Source organism: Chelonia mydas, chromosome 1 (genome assembly GCF_015237465.2).
Source record: "Chelonia mydas isolate rCheMyd1 chromosome 1, rCheMyd1.pri.v2, whole genome shotgun sequence".
NCBI classification, from domain to species: domain Eukaryota; kingdom Metazoa; phylum Chordata; order Testudines; family Cheloniidae; genus Chelonia; species Chelonia mydas.
Window position 1 is genome coordinate 342,730,308 of NC_057849.1, and position 17,880 is coordinate 342,748,187.

Below are 17,880 nucleotides of genomic sequence, written 5' to 3' on the forward strand. Positions count from 1 at the left end.
CAGTATAAAACGACTATAACTTTGGCTTGGAGAATTGGTTTGGCCTGAGAATTGTCAGATCCACCCTGATGGCAAAGGAGAATATTTCTGCAAATCTTGAAGAAAATCTGCCCATCTGATTTTGAGTTACAAGGACACTAAGATTTCCCTGATTTGAATTGTGTCGTTTTCCTATTAAATGACAATATTCTCCAGAAAAAGCAAGATGACTACTACAAAAATGGTCAATTTTACTCTTCTGCAGCTCTCCTAGTGCAGGTGACCCACAGCACTCACTGCTCCCCCAGTCCTGGGACAATAGCCCCCAATACATTCTTTAAAACAATGAACCACCAAGGCACCAATGTGGCCTTACTCTATGAATATCTCCAGACTGGCTGCTGTTACCCCACATTGTTTGTTTGTGATTATGAGAAGATGAAGGTATCTAATTTAGATGGCAAGCTCCTTGGAGCAGGTAGCCGTTGTTTTCATTTGCAAAGCTCCCTTCACACCAATGGTGCTGTCTACACTGAAGAGATGGCATTATGGGATCAGTGCACCCAGGGAGGAAAGGAAGGAGGGATATAGATGGGGCTGCTCCACGTCAAGGCAGATCCTCTGTCAGAATCAGTCTGAAGGGCAAGTCCATGCACTGGGCAGAGGATGGAGTTGGCTGTGTAACACCTGAGGCAGAGGAATCGGGCTGGAAGGAGCAGAAGTGTCTGAAGAAATGAAAACCTGGGAGGAAGAATGTGACTGGAAACCTGATCCTGCTAAGCAGGGAGAGGAATCTGCCATTTCCAGCAGCGGAAGTTTTTATAAATCCACCAGTCCTGGCACTACAATATGTGGCTAGTGGATGGCTTCAACCCTTGGCAGAGGCAAGAGTGAACGGACCGTATACATTGAGGAATACGTGGACCGGGACAATACCTTAAGAAACAGATTGGCCCTGGAAATAGTCACAGGCTAGAAGAGAACATTAGTGGCCAACACAGTCATTAAAACTATTGGTGTGGTCCTGGCTGGTAGCTTGTAGTGTGACAGATAGCAAATGGAAACTTCAGAGATGACGACAGGCCCATTTTGGTACCACGTTGTCACAAAAGCTGAGAGGTTCATAACCTTCCTTGCAACATACCATCCTGTTTCCAACCACTTCCAGGGTCTGCCGCATGAACACACTGCAGAGGCCAACTGAATTTTGCAACATTTTATTTGTGTTTTGAGATTACAGAGTCTTTATTGCTGATCTAATACAATCACTCAGACATTAATATTTAAAACATCCTTTTGAAAATGTTATAGTCTTAATTTTTACTTCCTTACTGTAGAATTATGACAGATGATTGGGTTTCTTTTCCTGGCTTCTAAAGTTCAGAACAAAATTATTTTCCTTATAAGATTTTGCTGGTGTCGCCTATCTCCTTTTTCTAATATTTAAAAAAAATTGTTACATTTAAAAAAATCTGTTACACTAAATTTAGAGATGATCACGGAGTATGATTCCAGATTGATTAGGAAAAGCCAAGCAAGCAAAAAAGCTTACGAAAAGGCATAGCAACATGGAGAAAATCTGTAAAAGATCAGAGGGGAAAAAAGCCATTCAGAATGATTTTTTCTTCTTCTTATAGCTACACTGAAGATAAAATGAGCTTAAAATCAGCACAAACAAATTCACTGATGAGGACAGCACCACTACATGCTACACTAGTGACAGACTTGGAATAGGTAAGCGACCCTTCTGAGCTGCACCGTTGGGTCACCTGATGGAATGGTTATTGTCCTGGGGGCAGATTCAGCCTGATTTCTGACCCCATTTTTCCAAAGGGTGCCTGGATGAACATGTGACCCACAGCGGCATTTCCTAAGTGGCTTCACTCCAGAACACAGAGACAGGCTAATGTTGTCACCTTCCTCATAAAATAAGAGAGACGAGAAAGCTGGTAGCGCCACTGTGCTGATCTGGTTTTCTCAGGGAAAACTACAAACTGTTTCCACACATTAAACTAGGAGGTGCCCGAATGATGCCCAACAGCACTGGCCACTTGGAACTGATTACAATGCTCCATTTCTGTAAAGCACAGGGACTACACCTCCCAGCTTGCAATGCTCCAGCTTGATCTGAGCAGAAATCCATGCAGGGGCCTGCAGTCTCTGAGGCTGCACCTCTACCTAAAGGGAAAGAGTGGTCATGGGCCACACTTTGGGGTGCTCTGGTCTCCCAGTCCCTCCCCCAGACAGGCAAGTGAGGAGCCCAGTTCATGTTAAGCAATGACTGTCTCTGTCTGCACAGGGCATTCCCAGCCACGCCACCTCACTTCTGCACAGCTAACTCTGTAAAAAGTGCACAAGTCTTGACTCAACTGTCTCTAGCGAATAAAGAGAGAAGGAACTTCCTTGTGTTCGTCAGTTTGGAACATTTGCACCCACTCTGTTCCAGCTCATTGATAGGAGTGTGCATGGAAAAAACCTCCCAAAAAAGATTGTGTCCTAAGATACCCTTAGCTAAGGCTGCACTTCGCTATCAGATTTCAAACCAGCATCATGGTGCTAGCCTGGGAACTCCCAGTAAATGTACAGCAATTGCATGAATACTGTACTGCTCCCTATATGACTGAACTCAGGTCACAGAGGCGAGATGCAGGCTCACCGAGACAGTACGGCCTGGGCTGACGCCAAGCATTTGTCTAACAAGCAGTTTCACATGCCAGGCGTAACCACGTGAGATAAAGAACAGACTGATGTGTTGGATGCATCGTCATACATGGACACTGATACCACAAGAGATCCAAGGGAGGAGGAGAAGATAATGTTTCCAATTAAATCAAAGACCTGTGTTGCCCATCCCCCAACTCCTGGCTGCTGGGAAATGGTTCTGTGACTGGTTTAGTACACAGAAGAGAAAAGCCTCCTTTAAGAAACTCTTTCCCCTTTATCCTTGGCCATTTGTGCAGCCCATGTATGCCAAGATCTTGAAGAGCTACATGGGTGGACACATTCCTGGGGCTTTTGCCCAGAAAAAGGCCCCATTCAGACAGTGCAATCTACAAGTGAAATCCTGGCCCTTCTGAAGTCAAAAGGGAGCTTCGCCATTGAGTTCCATGGGCCTGGATTTCACCCCACGCGTCTACAAACAACCAAAGTGACTCCAGGATAAAGCTGGGTCACTGCAGAATAAAATAACTCAAACGACGTAAGTAATAAAAGTAATACACCCGACTGGCATCTTAACAATAATTCAGTGGTCTCTTCTGAAAATCTCAGGACCTGAACAAAATCAACCAAGAGTTGAAGATCAATTGATACATGACTGGGGATCATTCTATGATGCCTCCCTCAGACACAGCCTCATAAAACCTCCAACAGCTTACCTACAACTTTCTACCTAGGGCTCCATCCCTTTGGAGACTGAAAATTGGATTAAACAGCATACTAGAAAATTTGCTTTAAGAAACAACCGTGACATTGGACAAACTGACCCAGGAGGCAGTCTTCATCTCTAATTTTGATGATTCTGTGACTTGCCTGTAGACCACAATTTCTGTCTTTTGTGTGTGAGAACACAATGCCACAAAGACACCTCTCCCATTCATAATGGCCAAGGATTCAGAGAGGGCAAAAAACAAGGATCTTCACTTGATCAGGTGCCAGGGTGGTGAGCATGGTATATAAAAGCCTAGGCTGATAGGTCAATGCTTCACGTGGAAGTCTGGTAAATACCACTTGAAGTAATTTTAAAAAAGAAACATGTCTTCAGTGACTCTGGGGAGATATGGCAACCTTAAAAATTACCTTGACACGCATGTCTGTGTTGTATGCAGCATCCAAACAGGACATCCTGGGCTAAAACAAGTAACAGGCATGTTTATCTTCCATCATTTCTGACTAATACAGCAAGACTTGACAAGATACTAATGTGACAGTGATTCTGAACTCTACTTATAACATCTAGATCTCAGGACAGAGCATACTCTATGGGATAATTACTGGCGCTTATTCATTTGTTCAGTGAATGAATTCTAGGGACCCTTATTTGGATTTATATTTGAAAATAAGACTCGAACAGCTCCGGCACTGGGAGTCTGGGAAACATTTCCCAGAAACAGGTGCTTTTATACACAGAAGTCACTTCCAGAAAGGACTGAAATACCAGTCGGAGAAAGACTGTGTCAAGAACGGTCCTCAGAACTGATCAGTTTTACTGCTTCATTCTGCAGCAGTGCGAACAACAAGCTTCTGAGTGTCATCTCGAAGAGCTACCTTGAAATGTAAGCAGCATTTGTCGGCAAAGTCACAAGGCTGTTCCACAAACATGAGCACAAGACGCCACACAACTGCTCCAGGAGAAATATAGCTTTGGTTGAATTGAAAAACGTTGGCACTCATCAAAAACTGCAGAAAAATACTGCAAAGTTGCTGAAGAATGGTGTGTAATTGGGTCTTAGTCCACTGGTGTGAACCCTGCAGCGTTCATCACTGACTGCTTTAGAGCAGGTGCATCTCTGCCTCATGGGCTCCTAACTCAGGCTGTGGGGTGTCCCCAGCTGATGCTATAAACTGGACTCTTGGTTACAGCTTCCCACAGTGCAAAGGCAAAGTTCATTTTGGCTTGTTGCCAAAGCCTGTCCTTGCACAATAATCAGAATTAGAGAGTTTTCCCCAGTGGCTGCTGGTAAGATTTAGTGTTTCACTACTAAGATAGCACCAGTCTCGTCAGCAATGTCTAGAGCAAACAGGCTTGTGCTAGTTTCATTTTAAAATGGCATGGAAACAAAATAACAGAGTGTGCTACCCTGCAAACTGACAGACAGTTCTGGGGACTGCCCCAGATTCTGCTTCCATGTAAGAAATGTTAAGGTACAAAGGAAATGTGCAACCTTGAAATTAAGTTCCTAGACATTAAGGTACTAAAGTAACGTGCAAGCTTGAAGTCTGATCTCAAATCTTGCCTCATGCATTGTCCTCCATCCCCTGTATATTAGAATAGACATACAGCGATAATGGATTACTTGAAGCTAACAGATACTTTGCAACAAAATAATTCAGCCAGATTCTTCTTTCCTCCCCTTGCTTCCCGCCCCCCCAAAAACAAAAACCAACTGTCTCACAGTCCCCTGGCAGTAAAAAACACCATTGGCAGAGGCCGCACGTACAGTACTCTAGTTTAATAAATAAATAACCTAACACACTGTCTACTATGTGAGCAAGTCCAGCTCTGATTTAAGAAGCTTGTACTATGTCATCCTGTACAATAATTGAGAAAAGGCTTGGATTCTTGTTCCTTACTTCTTCGGATTACAGCTGCAGAAACCTAATACCTGAAAAAAGAAGAGAAATAATGTTCTCAGTTAGTGGTGGTATATAAAACTGTACACTGTACATTGATTACTGCCAGGATCAGACAGAGTGTAATGATTTAGTGGGTATAAATCCAAAGGAGGAAGAAGAATGTTTAGGAGGGTATAACCTCTTCCTCCCTTAAACACCCCATCAAATTTAGACATCTTGTGCCACCCACAAGGCCCTTCAACTTTGCCCCAACATCCTAGACCCCTGGTACAATTTTCAAAAGTACCTAAGTCCCATTGACTTTTAATGACCTGATTGAAAAGCTTTAAGAGTGGATGGTTTAAAAATTGGAAAGAATGCCGAAAAGAACAAAGATTATTTCAGAGCTGGAGAAAATGCCTTACAGTGAGAGACTGAAAGAGCTCAATCTGTTAGTTTATCAAACAGAAGACTCGGAGGTGACTTGATTGCAGTGTATGAGTACATTTATGGGGAGAAAATACCAGGTATTAAAGGGCTCTGTAATTTAGCGGAGAAAGGCAACAAAAACCAATGGCTGGAAGCTAAAGCCAGACAAATTCACAAAATAAGGCACAAAGTTTTAACAGTGAGAATTATTAACCACTGGAACAAAGTACCAAGGGAAGTGGTGGATTCTCTCTCTCTCAATGTCTTCAGATCAAGCCTGGCTACCTTTCTGGAAGATATGCTTTAGTCAAACACATGTTACTGGACTCGATACAGGCATAATGGGATGATATTTAATGGCCTGGGTCATGCAGGAGGTCCTACTAGATGATCTAATGGTCCCTTCTGGCTATAAACTTTAGGGATCTAAGTGCTTACGTCACATGCAGAATAGAAGTTTTTGAAAATTTCATCCCTTGTCTTTTGTGTGTGACCCCCCATGTCCCCTAACTTCTCTATATGCAAGGCTACCATAAGCACTTTGAGGCAAAGATTGTCTATGTCCTGTACAATACCCAGCACATTGTTGGTGCTAAACACATCAATCATATGTGAAACTGAGCAAAGGGAAATTTAGACTGAACAGCAGAAAATGGTTGATAAGATCTAGAAATGGTGGAAGCCCCATAGCTTGTGACACTTAACACTGGACAGGAACACATCGCAGAATGGGAAGGAAGACTAACTGGCGTTTTGCAGGCCTTTCCCACCTCTAACTCTGAAGATAATTCTTTCTGTGTTTTGGGGTTGAGGGGTCCAAAGCTCCTATCAACACTCAAGTGTTGTGTATTGTACATTATTGTTAAACATTGGGGTTCCAAAGGAGCGTATTCCGGCACAACCCCATTCTGCAAGCTCACACTGATCTGTGGTGGTGCAAACCCATTCTCATCCCATCTGTAAACAGGAGCACAGGAACTTAAATGAATGAGATGATTTCCCAACAGTTTGACCTGGAAGAGAGATGATCTCAGGTGTCATAATGCAGCCTTTATTTTTTACTGAGCACTGTCAACCTATCCAGACCTGTACAGGCTCTGAGAAAGACAGTCCTTGTCCCAAGTGATTACAGTCCAAGGCCGACAGAAACAGCAGAGTTAAAACATTCTGAGGTACGTTTTCAAAGGCGCAACTGGGAGTTATGCATGTAAGTATGGCAATCTAGCCCATAGTACAATAGATGAGGTTCCAGTGCTGAAGTCTGTACTTCAGCCAAGAATCTTGCCACTAGAAATTCTCCCCAGGGACACTAGCAGAAACACTGCTTTATACCATTTTGTGCTTGTCAGATTTTAAAAATAATTTGTCATTTGAGCTGGCTGGATGGTGTTACTTTGAGATTTGTCACTTTAGGATGACAGCTTCTGCCAGATACAATAGGCTGCCTCATTTCACACAAAGTGTTCTGTGTGTCAGAGCTGATCGTGCATTGTCTGATTTCCTTCATTCTGTACCTCCACCATTTTATATCATGTCTTGATGTACTGGGGCAATGGGCAATTACCAGGATTCCATGGTACCTGTGGAATTAGATGCTTAATTACGGTGATTCTTCTTGCTCATATATACAGGTTGAGCTGATACCCACACATACATGTGTGCGCGCACATATATTACGTTAGCGAGAGAGAGAGAGAGAGAGAGAGAGAGAGAGAAAGAAAGAAAGAAAGAAAGAAAGAAAGAAAGAAAGAAAGAAAGAAAGAAAGAAAGAAAGAAAGAAAGAAAGAAAGAAAGAAAGAAAGAAAGAAAGAAAGAAAATGTGTAAAACCAGCACCTGTAGTAGTTTGGTTTGAAAGGCCCGTTTTTATTTAGTCCCAGGTATTTTGCTTGTTCATCTGTTAGTTCTGTCAGATGTGCATCGAACGTTGGAAGATGAAGACTTGCCACGTACTCATCTGAAACAGATTCAAGCCCTGGGAAATTAGCTTGAACACGGCAAATCCCCTGGGTCCCTCCCTCGCTGAAGGAGCTCTAATGTATAAAGCCCCAAACAGACTATGGGTCTGTCTACACTGCAATGGAAGCCCGGGCTTGAGCCTAGCCCCCTTTATATCCACACACCAATTATGTTAACCTAGGGCTTAAACCTAGGCTCCCAGGACTCTCCAGGGCTGGAGGGTGTGAGCCAGTGTTAAGCTGGAACCTAGGGTCTGAGCCCTATTGCTTTAGCTTGACTCTGATCCCAGAAGTCTTCTGAATGTATCCCAGAGTTCCTTGGGGCAACTTCCTTAGTCCTCTCTACGCCAAGGATCTGTGGTGCAGTCTATTGCCCTCTCTTTCAAATGGACACCACATCTCCCTTTGCAAACGGCAGCAGCTCAGGTCAGCTGAAAACTGGTCTGCAAGCCCACTACCAGACAGCCTGCAGGCTTTTCAATGGAGACTGATCAGAAGATGCTTTTTGCAAAGAGAGCTGCTTCCTGGTCACAAGAGCACAGCCAGATTTTGGGGCATGCTGCCTGGGCGCCCTGCACGTCCAGCCCCCTGGAGGGCAGGGTTGCCCAGGAGTAAGAGCCAGACAGCAGAGTGGGGACTAAGCATCTGCCCTGCAGGGAACGGGAGTGGCAGAGCTCATGGCTCAGCACGGCCGGGGAAGAAGGACCCCCAACACCTCAGCTGCTCCCCTTCCGTGCAGGCAGCTGCTTGGTCCTGCTCCGCTCTCTGTTCCTCGCTCCTGGGCCCCCCTGCCCTCCTGGGGGCTAAGAGGCACTTGGGCAGTGTGCACTGTGAGGGCAGTGAGGGGGAGCCAGCCCCAAAACTTCCGCACAGTCTCCCGAGAATCTCTTATCCTGGCCTCCCAAGGTGCGGTGGGGGCAGGGATAAGGGATCCCAAGGGGGTGCAGGAGCACGCTGCACCCCAAGCCCTGGGGACGCACTTCACCGCTCCACAGCCAGGCTGGGGTACGTGTGTTTTTGTTCTGAAACCTACATTTTATGTCAAACTTCAAAACAGACAAAAATAAATTAAAAAGCCAACCAACTAAACACACTTCCATTGACCAGCCCATTTTAAAAATTGAGAATTGCAGCGTTTCATTTTAATAGTTTGACGGCCCTGGAGACTCATGTCCTGATTATCCTCAGCTGCACATGGGTATTTTCCTGCCAGTGTGACTCAGCCTAGAGGGGTGAGCCCAATTCTCAGATCAGATGTCAGTTCAGTGTAAAGCCTTCTCCAAGTGCAGCCATTCTATCGAGACAGGCACCAAAGGAGCTAATCATGCAGTTTATGTACTCGTGTGGGCACCAGAGTCCCATCGATAGCACCATCAGTTAGGAAACAGGGTGGGCAGTAGAGTTTTCCCACAGTGCAACACATTTGCAGGGCTAGAGTGTCGACATGGGGTTAGGGTGCTATGCACTAGGGGACAAGGTTACTTTGACTCAGGTCTGTGCACTGCTATGTGGACACTGGAGCCCTAGGTTTGAGCATGGGTCAGAAAATCCTTTACCTAGGCTTAAAATGCAGTGTAGACGCTCAAGCCCAGGGTTCCCTGACATAGGTCAGCTGACCCGAGTCCCACTAACCTTAGGCTTACATTGCTGTGTGGACATACCCCATGTGGTCCATCCGGACCGCCAGCGGAGTTTTGGCCCTGTAAGAAGTGCAGTGTCTGGCCTCGTGGGTGTTAACATAACACATGCAAACATGAAGTAAGAGAGGAGTTTTAAAGTATTTCTTTCTTCATTTATCTGCCTGAGTCAACTTTAGTGGGTGCATCAAGCACTGCAGGAGAAATGCTGGAAACTGGTGCTGGTGGCTTGGGCAGGGAAGTGAAAGAAGAAAGTTTTGGTTTTTTTTTAAACCAAAGCACTGCTGTTCACCTTTACAGGGAGAAGGGCTGTGTCACTTCCATAGATCTTGACATCAATACAAAGGACCTCCAAGCTGAATACAACTTATTATCCCTGAGAAAAATATGTGATTCTGCTAAACTCAGAAAAGAGCTACACCCGCCTAGTTCAGCTGAAGGAAAAGAGTAAAAAAAAGCAGCTGTAAACCCTTACAGATCACACAGTGTCTCCACTGGCTACAGCATGGCAACGGGAGGGTAGACTCCTGGGGTCTGCCATTGAATCACTGAGTGTCTTTGAGCAAGTCATTTGCCTCTCTGCCTCAGTTTCCCCATGTGTAAAACAGAGATAATGCTTCCCTACCTCACAGGGGTGAGGCAGCCTAATTCACACTTGTATCGATTGCCCTTGGAATCTCAGGTGGCAGGGGCTATAAAATGAAAAGTACGTTCCCCCTCGTTACCTCTAATGCCTCCTAGTAATCCACACACAGGTTTTCCTGCTGAGATTTATCTTATTCTTGCACCACCTTCAAGCAGCGTTTATACACCTTTCAGATGACAGCAAATATTCATATCAAAACAAGAAAAGTTCTGGTGTCAGGAGACCCACGTAACGATGGGGAACTGCTCTGGGATTTCCAGATGTTTGGCTACTTGTGTAATCTGTAGGATCACTGCCATAACGAATGAAGACGTGGCTGGATTTGGAAAATGGAAGAGTCTCTCAGGGAGACTGAATCCCACCCTGAAACTGAGTAGCTTCTTCACTACAATGAATGTGAATTAATTAGGTCTGACTCACTATTATAGTCAACCCATAACCTCACCCTGTTTTCTAACTGATACCCCTGTGAGGTAGGGAAGCGAGATACCATTTTATAGAAGACAGAGCAACTTGCCAAAATCACAGCAGCAGAGCCAAGAACAGAACCCCGCTGGCCTCCTCGTTCCTGCTCTCACCACCAGACAATCCTCATCCCAAGTTAGGGGGAAAAACTACAACACAAAACCCACCAGAATGTGAGAGGACGAAGCCAGGTCTCCAAAAGCCACTGAGAGCCCCCACCCTGTTCCACCTCAGTTAAAGCAAAGACCAGGTGATGGGTATACCCTTACCCATTTTCTTAGGCAGCAGGTAGACGTCCTGTTTGTAGCGCCCTTCAGGGGCATTGTAGAGCTCTATCAAAGCCAGAGCCTGGGAATAAAACAATACATCTGGCTGAGTAACTCGAATGTACCATGGAGCAAGATACACCTCTTGCTCAACCAAATTCTGCTCACCTGAGTGGTTGCGGTGATGGACAATACAAAGGTGGGAACAGTGGAACAGCTCAGGTTCAACAGACGGCCCTGAGAAATAAAATAAATAAGCTCCTTAATTCACATGGTACCTTTCAGCCTGGAGGATCCCAAAAGAAGAATACAGAAACTGCTTCAAACCATCAATGAAATGCAGCCCTGCTGGGGTGGAGCGCAACAGTCCTGAAGACCACATAGCAACACTCAACAGACGGGAGAAATCCTGTTCCCAGTGGAACCTGCAGGGGGTTCTAGGGACACAGGAGGTAGAAAACTCAAACGGGACTTTCAATACCAAGGCCAAGCCCTGTACTTGTGTGAAAAGGGTCATGGAATTAGCTAACAGCCCGCACCGTCAGGAGCGCACCACTTTCCCAACCCCGTGCTGGGCACTGGCTCAGTCCCCGGGGGAGTGCCACCTGGTCAATCATCAACACCCCCATGGCGCTGCTGGAGCTTTCCCATCCGAGTACTGACTAGCCAGGCCCAGTTTAGCTTGTGAGAGCTGATGAGATCACAACCCGGTGGGAACAGAGTTAGGGAGAGAGAAAGACATGCATGGGAATGCAGCCACCTGTTCCTTTGTGAAAGCCACCGGAAATATTTGACAGGAGCTTGCTGCCTTTGGCAACTTTCTTAACAGTAGGTTGTAGCCCTAGGAAACCACCATATATATAGCTCATTGTCCCAGCAGTCCTCAACTGCATTTCTGCGGCTGAGCCATCAGTGATGGCTAAAAGCTCAGTCAAACAATTTCAGAAGAATGAAATCTGACAAAATACCAGTGGGTGGGCTGCTGTGGATCACAGGCAGAGCGGGAAACACTGGAGCTGTTCGGACCATACAATATGCCAGAGGGACAGACACAGCAGGGCTTTAGGAGCTAACAACTCCTTCTACCCAAAGAGACATTGGTGAGCTGCTTGGGCCTATGCAGCAATCTCTAGAGGTTCTTGAGCTCCATGGCCCATTCAACCCTAGGCAGCCCACTAGGGTAACAGTGCCTGACCTTCATGTGCTACTTACCTCTGCCAGCAGCACTATCCTCTTCCCGTCTGGCCAGATGACATGGTCTACCTGAGATCTCACCCTTTCCCAGGTCAGCTCAGGCGTACGTAAGCTCGCCTGAAATATAGCATTTAAACAGTTCAAGCGTGGCAAAAATATCAGAAAACAGCAGCTACAGAGCAGCAAGGGGAAATAACACATATAATCCACTGACACTGTTCTCCAGGCCTGATCTCTGTCTCATATGTTATATGGGTCACTTATTAATTTATTGTAGGCTGGAGATCTAACAACAGCTGTAGTTTGAATTCTTCTGATTGCAAAGCTAGCTACAAAGCAGGATGAAAACTGATTTACAATCATGAACATTAGGCCATCTTGTTGCGGGTGTCATCTTTCTTTCCAGCAACATGGTGGCTGGCAGCAGGGTACAGAGAAAAGGCGACTGTCACCATGTGTCTATGGGCAAAACAAGTCTTTCTCTTATGGGACTGCTTACAGCAACAAATACCTTCTGGACTGGCACCGCAAGGAAGAGACAGTCCTATTTTCCTGCTTAACTCCAAACACAGATGAGCAGATTTAAAGTTCTGAACAGTAATCTGCATAATTTGCACCTGGATTACAAGCAGCATGCTGAATCCCACTCTGATGCAATTTTAAACCGACTTACAAGTCTCAGCAAGACCCTTAATGATTGAATAATGTGAAAGCAGACAGAGTCGTAGCAAGAGAAGTGCTGCTCTAATTAGCTTGCTACTGGGAAGGAGGAAAAAGGGCCATTCTACTCTTCCAGGTTTTATTTCTGAAGCTAAACTAGTGTGGGCTCAGCTCTTTTGAATCCTTTGAGGACATCACTGAAGTTACGAAGACATTTTTGGCAGCACAAAATAGTTGGTAGGGGTGGAGGTCTAGCTTATTATGCAGCCTTCTCATGCCAGCCAGTCAGAACAACGAGCACTAGTCAGGCACCGCTACTATTGACTGACTGATCTCAGAAGCTTTCGACACTATTGAATATGAGAGCGAGGAGGGATGAGGGGAATCAATGAAATGAATGTAAGAATGTAAGAAACCCCCTCCCAGGACATACACCAGAAAACAGCCCAGTTCTTACCACATCAATTTCAGTGTTGGAATGTCCCATGTTACACACAATACAACTGTTCTTCATTCTGTCTAGATGTTCTCTTGTCACTACGTTCTTGTTACCTTTAAACCCAGAAATATATGGTAATACATACGAATGCTGACATAGCTACAGTAAGTTCACCAGTACAGCCCACTCCAACCAGCTGGGTTTTACTTGATGAGAAGTTTTGGAAAAAGGCATTCATTTTTTCATGAATTTTCAAAAACTAGAGTAAAAACTAAATTTATTACATACATACACACAGAGACAGACAAACACAGTGAAGTAGGAACCTGGCTCTTTGGCCAGCAAATGAGAGGTATGCACGAATCTATTCAGATAAAATAGACTAAAAACCCTGCTCCCCAAGGAACTTCCACCCCAAATTCAAATTAAACTCTCTGGGGTTTGAATTAGCTCCCCCTCCAGTGCCTGCACACACTATATTCTGTTCTGCTGAACCATGGTACTTCCTGTTCCGAGCCACAGCCCAGAAGGACTAAAATAGTTTGAGCGTCCTCACTGTATTTCTGCAATGAGGAAGTACCGGGAACCTCTCAGAGAAGAGGATAGCAGTGAGCCTGCTCTCACAAAATGCCTAGCCCAGTTTTGCAGATGCACGAGCTTCTTGTTGTTCTAATGAGTGTCTGAACTCTTAGGTGCTTAGAGAAGACCAACTTTGTGAAGGTCTAGAAACAAGCAGGTCAAAGTCTCATGTACCGTAGCTGCTTATCACCTCATGTGAGCTAAGGTGTTCACCATACTGGACATACACAGCTCTCGGTTGTGGGAAGAGTCTGAAGTAGACTCAACAGCCTTCTGCAGTATTTACTGGGTGCAGGTAGCTGTGCTCTGGCCATTTTTCACAGCTCCATTGGCTGCTGTTCCCCAAGCTAAGCAAGCTAAAGGTGACAGATTAAGTGTGTTCCTGGACTGTCATGAGCAGAGCCAAAGCTCCAGCAGCCAATGACAGCGTATGGGTCTGTGACCAGCATCTAATGTGAAAGTGCCTCCTTGCTTGGCAGGCTATCATCGACTGCTGGGAGTTAGCAACTTTACCAGTATCCTATCAGTACCCGTTATTTTTATTCTATCGCTGCCCAACTCCAAGGGAAGGGGTTTAACCAGCCTATCTAGTGGTCACTTCTATCACTTCACCTTACAGCTACTCCCACTGCCCTGTGATACACGTACCTGTACAGGTGATGACAATGTCAACTTGTCTGATAACCTCATTGAGTTTCACAAGGCGGAATCCATCCATACTGAGAGAGGACAGAGAAAAATGTATAGAATCTGAGGATTGGCTGAAACGTACCAGACTCAAACACCCCAATGTGAGTCTCAGCTACTGACATTAACCCTCTGGGGCCAGAGATTGGGAATGCCTGATGCAGCACACTGATGGATTTGTAGTAGCATCAAGAACAGTGCTGGCTAGAGGACCTTAAGTGGGGTTATGGGGAAAGTGACACTTTGAAAGTGACACTGTGGGGTTCCATGTTCTCTATCATTCCAGATCAAAGAGTTTCAAGTATATTCCAAGATGGCATTTCTAGCTGTCAACCCTGCAAACTGCACTTGGGATCTGAAAATCCATCTCTACAAATAATACAGAAATTAGGTCAACGTTTTCAAACCTGGCTGCCTAACTCCATACTTAGGCACCAAAATTAGTGGCCTAAACAGCTCCTACTGACTTCAGTGGCAATTGCAGGTGTCAGCATATCTGAAAACAAGGCCATATTTCTTTAGGATCCTAAATATGGATTTATGAATGTAACTCTAGGACTTCTGACTTGAAACATCTGGGTTTAGATTTTTTCCCATGGTAACCACCCAATCCCCCTCATTAAAATCCCTCCTGCGATATTACTTCTATGATGCCCATGAGGTGTATGATCATAATTACAATAAAACACAAACACAAGTTGTTTCCTCCTCTGGGATTCTCTGTGTCTCCCATCCTCTCTATGGCTGTCTTTTACAGGGTAAAGGGCTGTCTATCTTTGTGACTTGTACTGTGCTGGATATATTGTTGGTATGAAGCAATCAAATTAACAATAAATTGATGCATAAGGCAGAAAGGTCACCAGCTCACTCCTTTACAGCTGGATCGTCTCTTGCAGGTTTGTGCATGTTACCAAGCAGATAGGATCAAAGATGCATGGATCAGCTCTGCTGAGTAAGCAAAGCCTATTAGTTACTTTTCTGACCATAACTGCACTTTGGAAGTTAGACGTTAGAAGAAAAGAAGCTGGTGTCTTTAACAAGGCCCTAAATCTCCTGGTACTTTGCAAAATGACTACCGTACCTTTCCAACCCCTTTTTGCTGCAGTTCTTAAGCATAAGTGGTATTTCCACAATAAGCCAGATTTCATTTGGAGAAAATGAGGCCAGAGATCTTTGCAACACCCGCACATGAGAGGATAGCTCTGTGCTTTCAGCCCCAGATACAGCACCAGGATTTGGAATGTATGATCTGTAACTGGATGATGTGAGAAACTGACATGTTCCTTCAGTGGACTCCCCCACTGAACACAAACTGGGGCAAAATATGATATTCAGAATTAAAATTCTAATATCACTACAATCCATAACAATCTGGCAGTCTCACGGTCACTAAACCTTCAACTGCCTCTTAAAACGTCTGCTATCTCTCATAGTTGAGCTGGCTTATCAGTAGATAGAGATTAGCAGGCTGTTCCTGAGGAAAGTGACCCATTACTGATAGCAGCTGTGAGCAAGGGATCACCCTGAACCTGTGGAGCTGGGACAAAGTTATTTTCAGCACTCCTCCAGAGAGCGATTCACACTGACGGGATCCTGGCCCCAGTCTTACTCTGACTGAGTACCACCTATGGAAGGAACCAGACTCCCCACTGCCCCTTACCAGGCTTGCAGGGCACAGATGGGATCGATCTCTGTCACATACACTATGGAGCCCATGGCCTTCAAAGCAGCACAGCAGCCCTTTCCAACCTGCAGAGGGAGACGAGCACAAGGGCAGAGGATGAGATGCCAAGAGTACCACAGTGCACGGAATAGTACAGCAAGCACAGTGAAAATCCCCCCTTCTCTGTATTCAGCCAAGCCACACCCTGCTGCTGGATGATGAACTTAACACACGGGGGAAAAAAAAGTCCCTTGAAATATGGAGCATAACTAACTTTGCCGCAGTGTTGCCAGAGATAGGACCCAAAGCAAAACCCCAGAGCCAAATGCAACCCAACTTTAGATGAGGCTGGATCTGCACCAAACTTTGTGGCCGGTACTAGGGAGCATTGCATTAAAATCCTGGATTCGGTTTAATTCCAGGAACGCGAGGGATCTGGATCAGGCCCTAATTTTAGTAACAACATAACCAGATGTTTGAAAAATTCCATTCTAGTACCACACAGTTCCTCTTCTTCATACCTCCCACCCTTAGAAAGCAGCAAGCCTGGTGCATTAAAAAAAACACCAAACTTCTCACTCTGGGAAAGTCTAAGGCCATGTCTATACAACTGATGCTACAGTGGCATCGCTATGTGGCCACCGCTATGCTGCTGTAACCGCATGGCATAGATGCACACTACAGTGACAAAAAGGGTTTCTCCACTGTTGTGGGAACTCCACCTCCACGAGTGATGGTAACTGGGTTAATGGAAGCATTCTTTCATACACCCAGTTGTGTCTATACCAGGGGTTAGGTTAACATTATTACAGTGCACGGGATGTGGATTTTTCACACTCCAAGCTCTGTAGCTATGTTGACCTAAGTTTTAAGTGCAGACCAGACCTAAGGGGTTCTTACAACCTTTAATCTATTTGGATAGCTCAATATCAATGTTTTAATTTCCCAGTGTTAACTAACTTTACCCTTTACACACTCAGGAAACCTCATAGTGGAATTCAAGGGCATGGCTGACTGGCCAAGAATTCCCCGAATATGTTTGATTGTGCAATCATTCCACAGGCTTATTGGAACAAGTGATCACCAAGTGCACTCCACTTTTAAATCAGAGTCGAACCACCTGATGTTTGAATCATGTGAAATGATTTGGGGGTTCTCAGTCCAGATCAGAATACACCCCACTGTAACAGCTACTAACTAGTCCACATGTTGGCAGCCCCAGCTGAGGGAGGGGGTTGGAATATGGAGACTGAACTCCCCATTTTCATCTACAGAGATGATCCCTCCAGATCAGGTGTGAAAGCTCATTGGCAGGTCAACATTAAGATGGATTAATTGATCTTTCTTGACCATATTTCAGTGTGCAATGCCACAGCACACATCTCGCCCCCCGCCCCAGCATCAAATTTCTACGTACTTTTAAAATTCTATTGGTACAAGAAAAGAAAAATGCAGAGAAATTGTAACAGGAGAAAAACCCTTCATTATTGTCTAATTGGGCCCATTATTTTAAAAGCAAGTTTTAAGATAACTGCAGATGAAGACAGAAGCCACGGAGATACAAAGAACGCTAGGATCAAGCTACGAGAAGAGAAGCCCTAATTTTATGTGCAGCAACCACTCGATGTAACACACAAAGCAAATTCTGTGTGATGAAATATTAAAGTTTTACCTCTCCATAGCCACAGACCACCACTTGCTTTCCTCCAAACATCATGTCCGTCGTCCTTTTAAGGCTAAGAAAAAGTGCAAGAATTAAAACAACAGAGATTAGACGCAATCCCCAGTACCAGGGTATAAAACTTAACACAGGCCAGTATTTAATGGGCAATAATGATAACGTCTCAGAAATAAGACTAGTGCTGCTACAGACAGGGTTTTTGGGCTCAGCTGATGGGAAATTCCCTCTGTCAAAGCCTATTCCATCCCACAGACAACACTGCATTTGGTGGGCTGACCATGTTCCTTTGCAGGACCACTGGAAGAATCCCAGATTTCTTCCCCGA

General features: G+C 45.0%; 1 protein-coding gene across 6 annotated transcripts in view; it reads right to left on the reverse strand.

The window, feature by feature from the left end:
* Positions 1 to 1,180: 1,180 nt before the first annotated feature.
* Positions 1,181 to 17,880, reverse strand: part of AHCYL2 (adenosylhomocysteinase like 2) — a 198,095-nt gene continuing 181,395 nt past the window's right edge. For all 6 annotated transcript variants that reach the window (XM_043521291.1, XM_037889423.2, XM_043521301.1 and 3 more), the window contains 9 exons: positions 17,547 to 17,610; positions 15,872 to 15,960; positions 14,173 to 14,243; positions 12,964 to 13,058; positions 11,865 to 11,963; positions 10,821 to 10,889; positions 10,656 to 10,734; positions 7,517 to 7,637; positions 1,181 to 5,303 (listed from right to left, as the gene is read on the reverse strand). In XM_043521291.1, the coding sequence (XP_043377226.1) occupies positions 5,297 to 5,303; positions 7,517 to 7,637; positions 10,656 to 10,734; positions 10,821 to 10,889; positions 11,865 to 11,963; positions 12,964 to 13,058; positions 14,173 to 14,243; positions 15,872 to 15,960; positions 17,547 to 17,610 (694 nt within the window). In that variant the 3' untranslated portion in view covers positions 1,181 to 5,296. The remainder of the gene's footprint in view (positions 5,304 to 7,516; positions 7,638 to 10,655; positions 10,735 to 10,820; positions 10,890 to 11,864; positions 11,964 to 12,963; positions 13,059 to 14,172; positions 14,244 to 15,871; positions 15,961 to 17,546; positions 17,611 to 17,880) is intronic.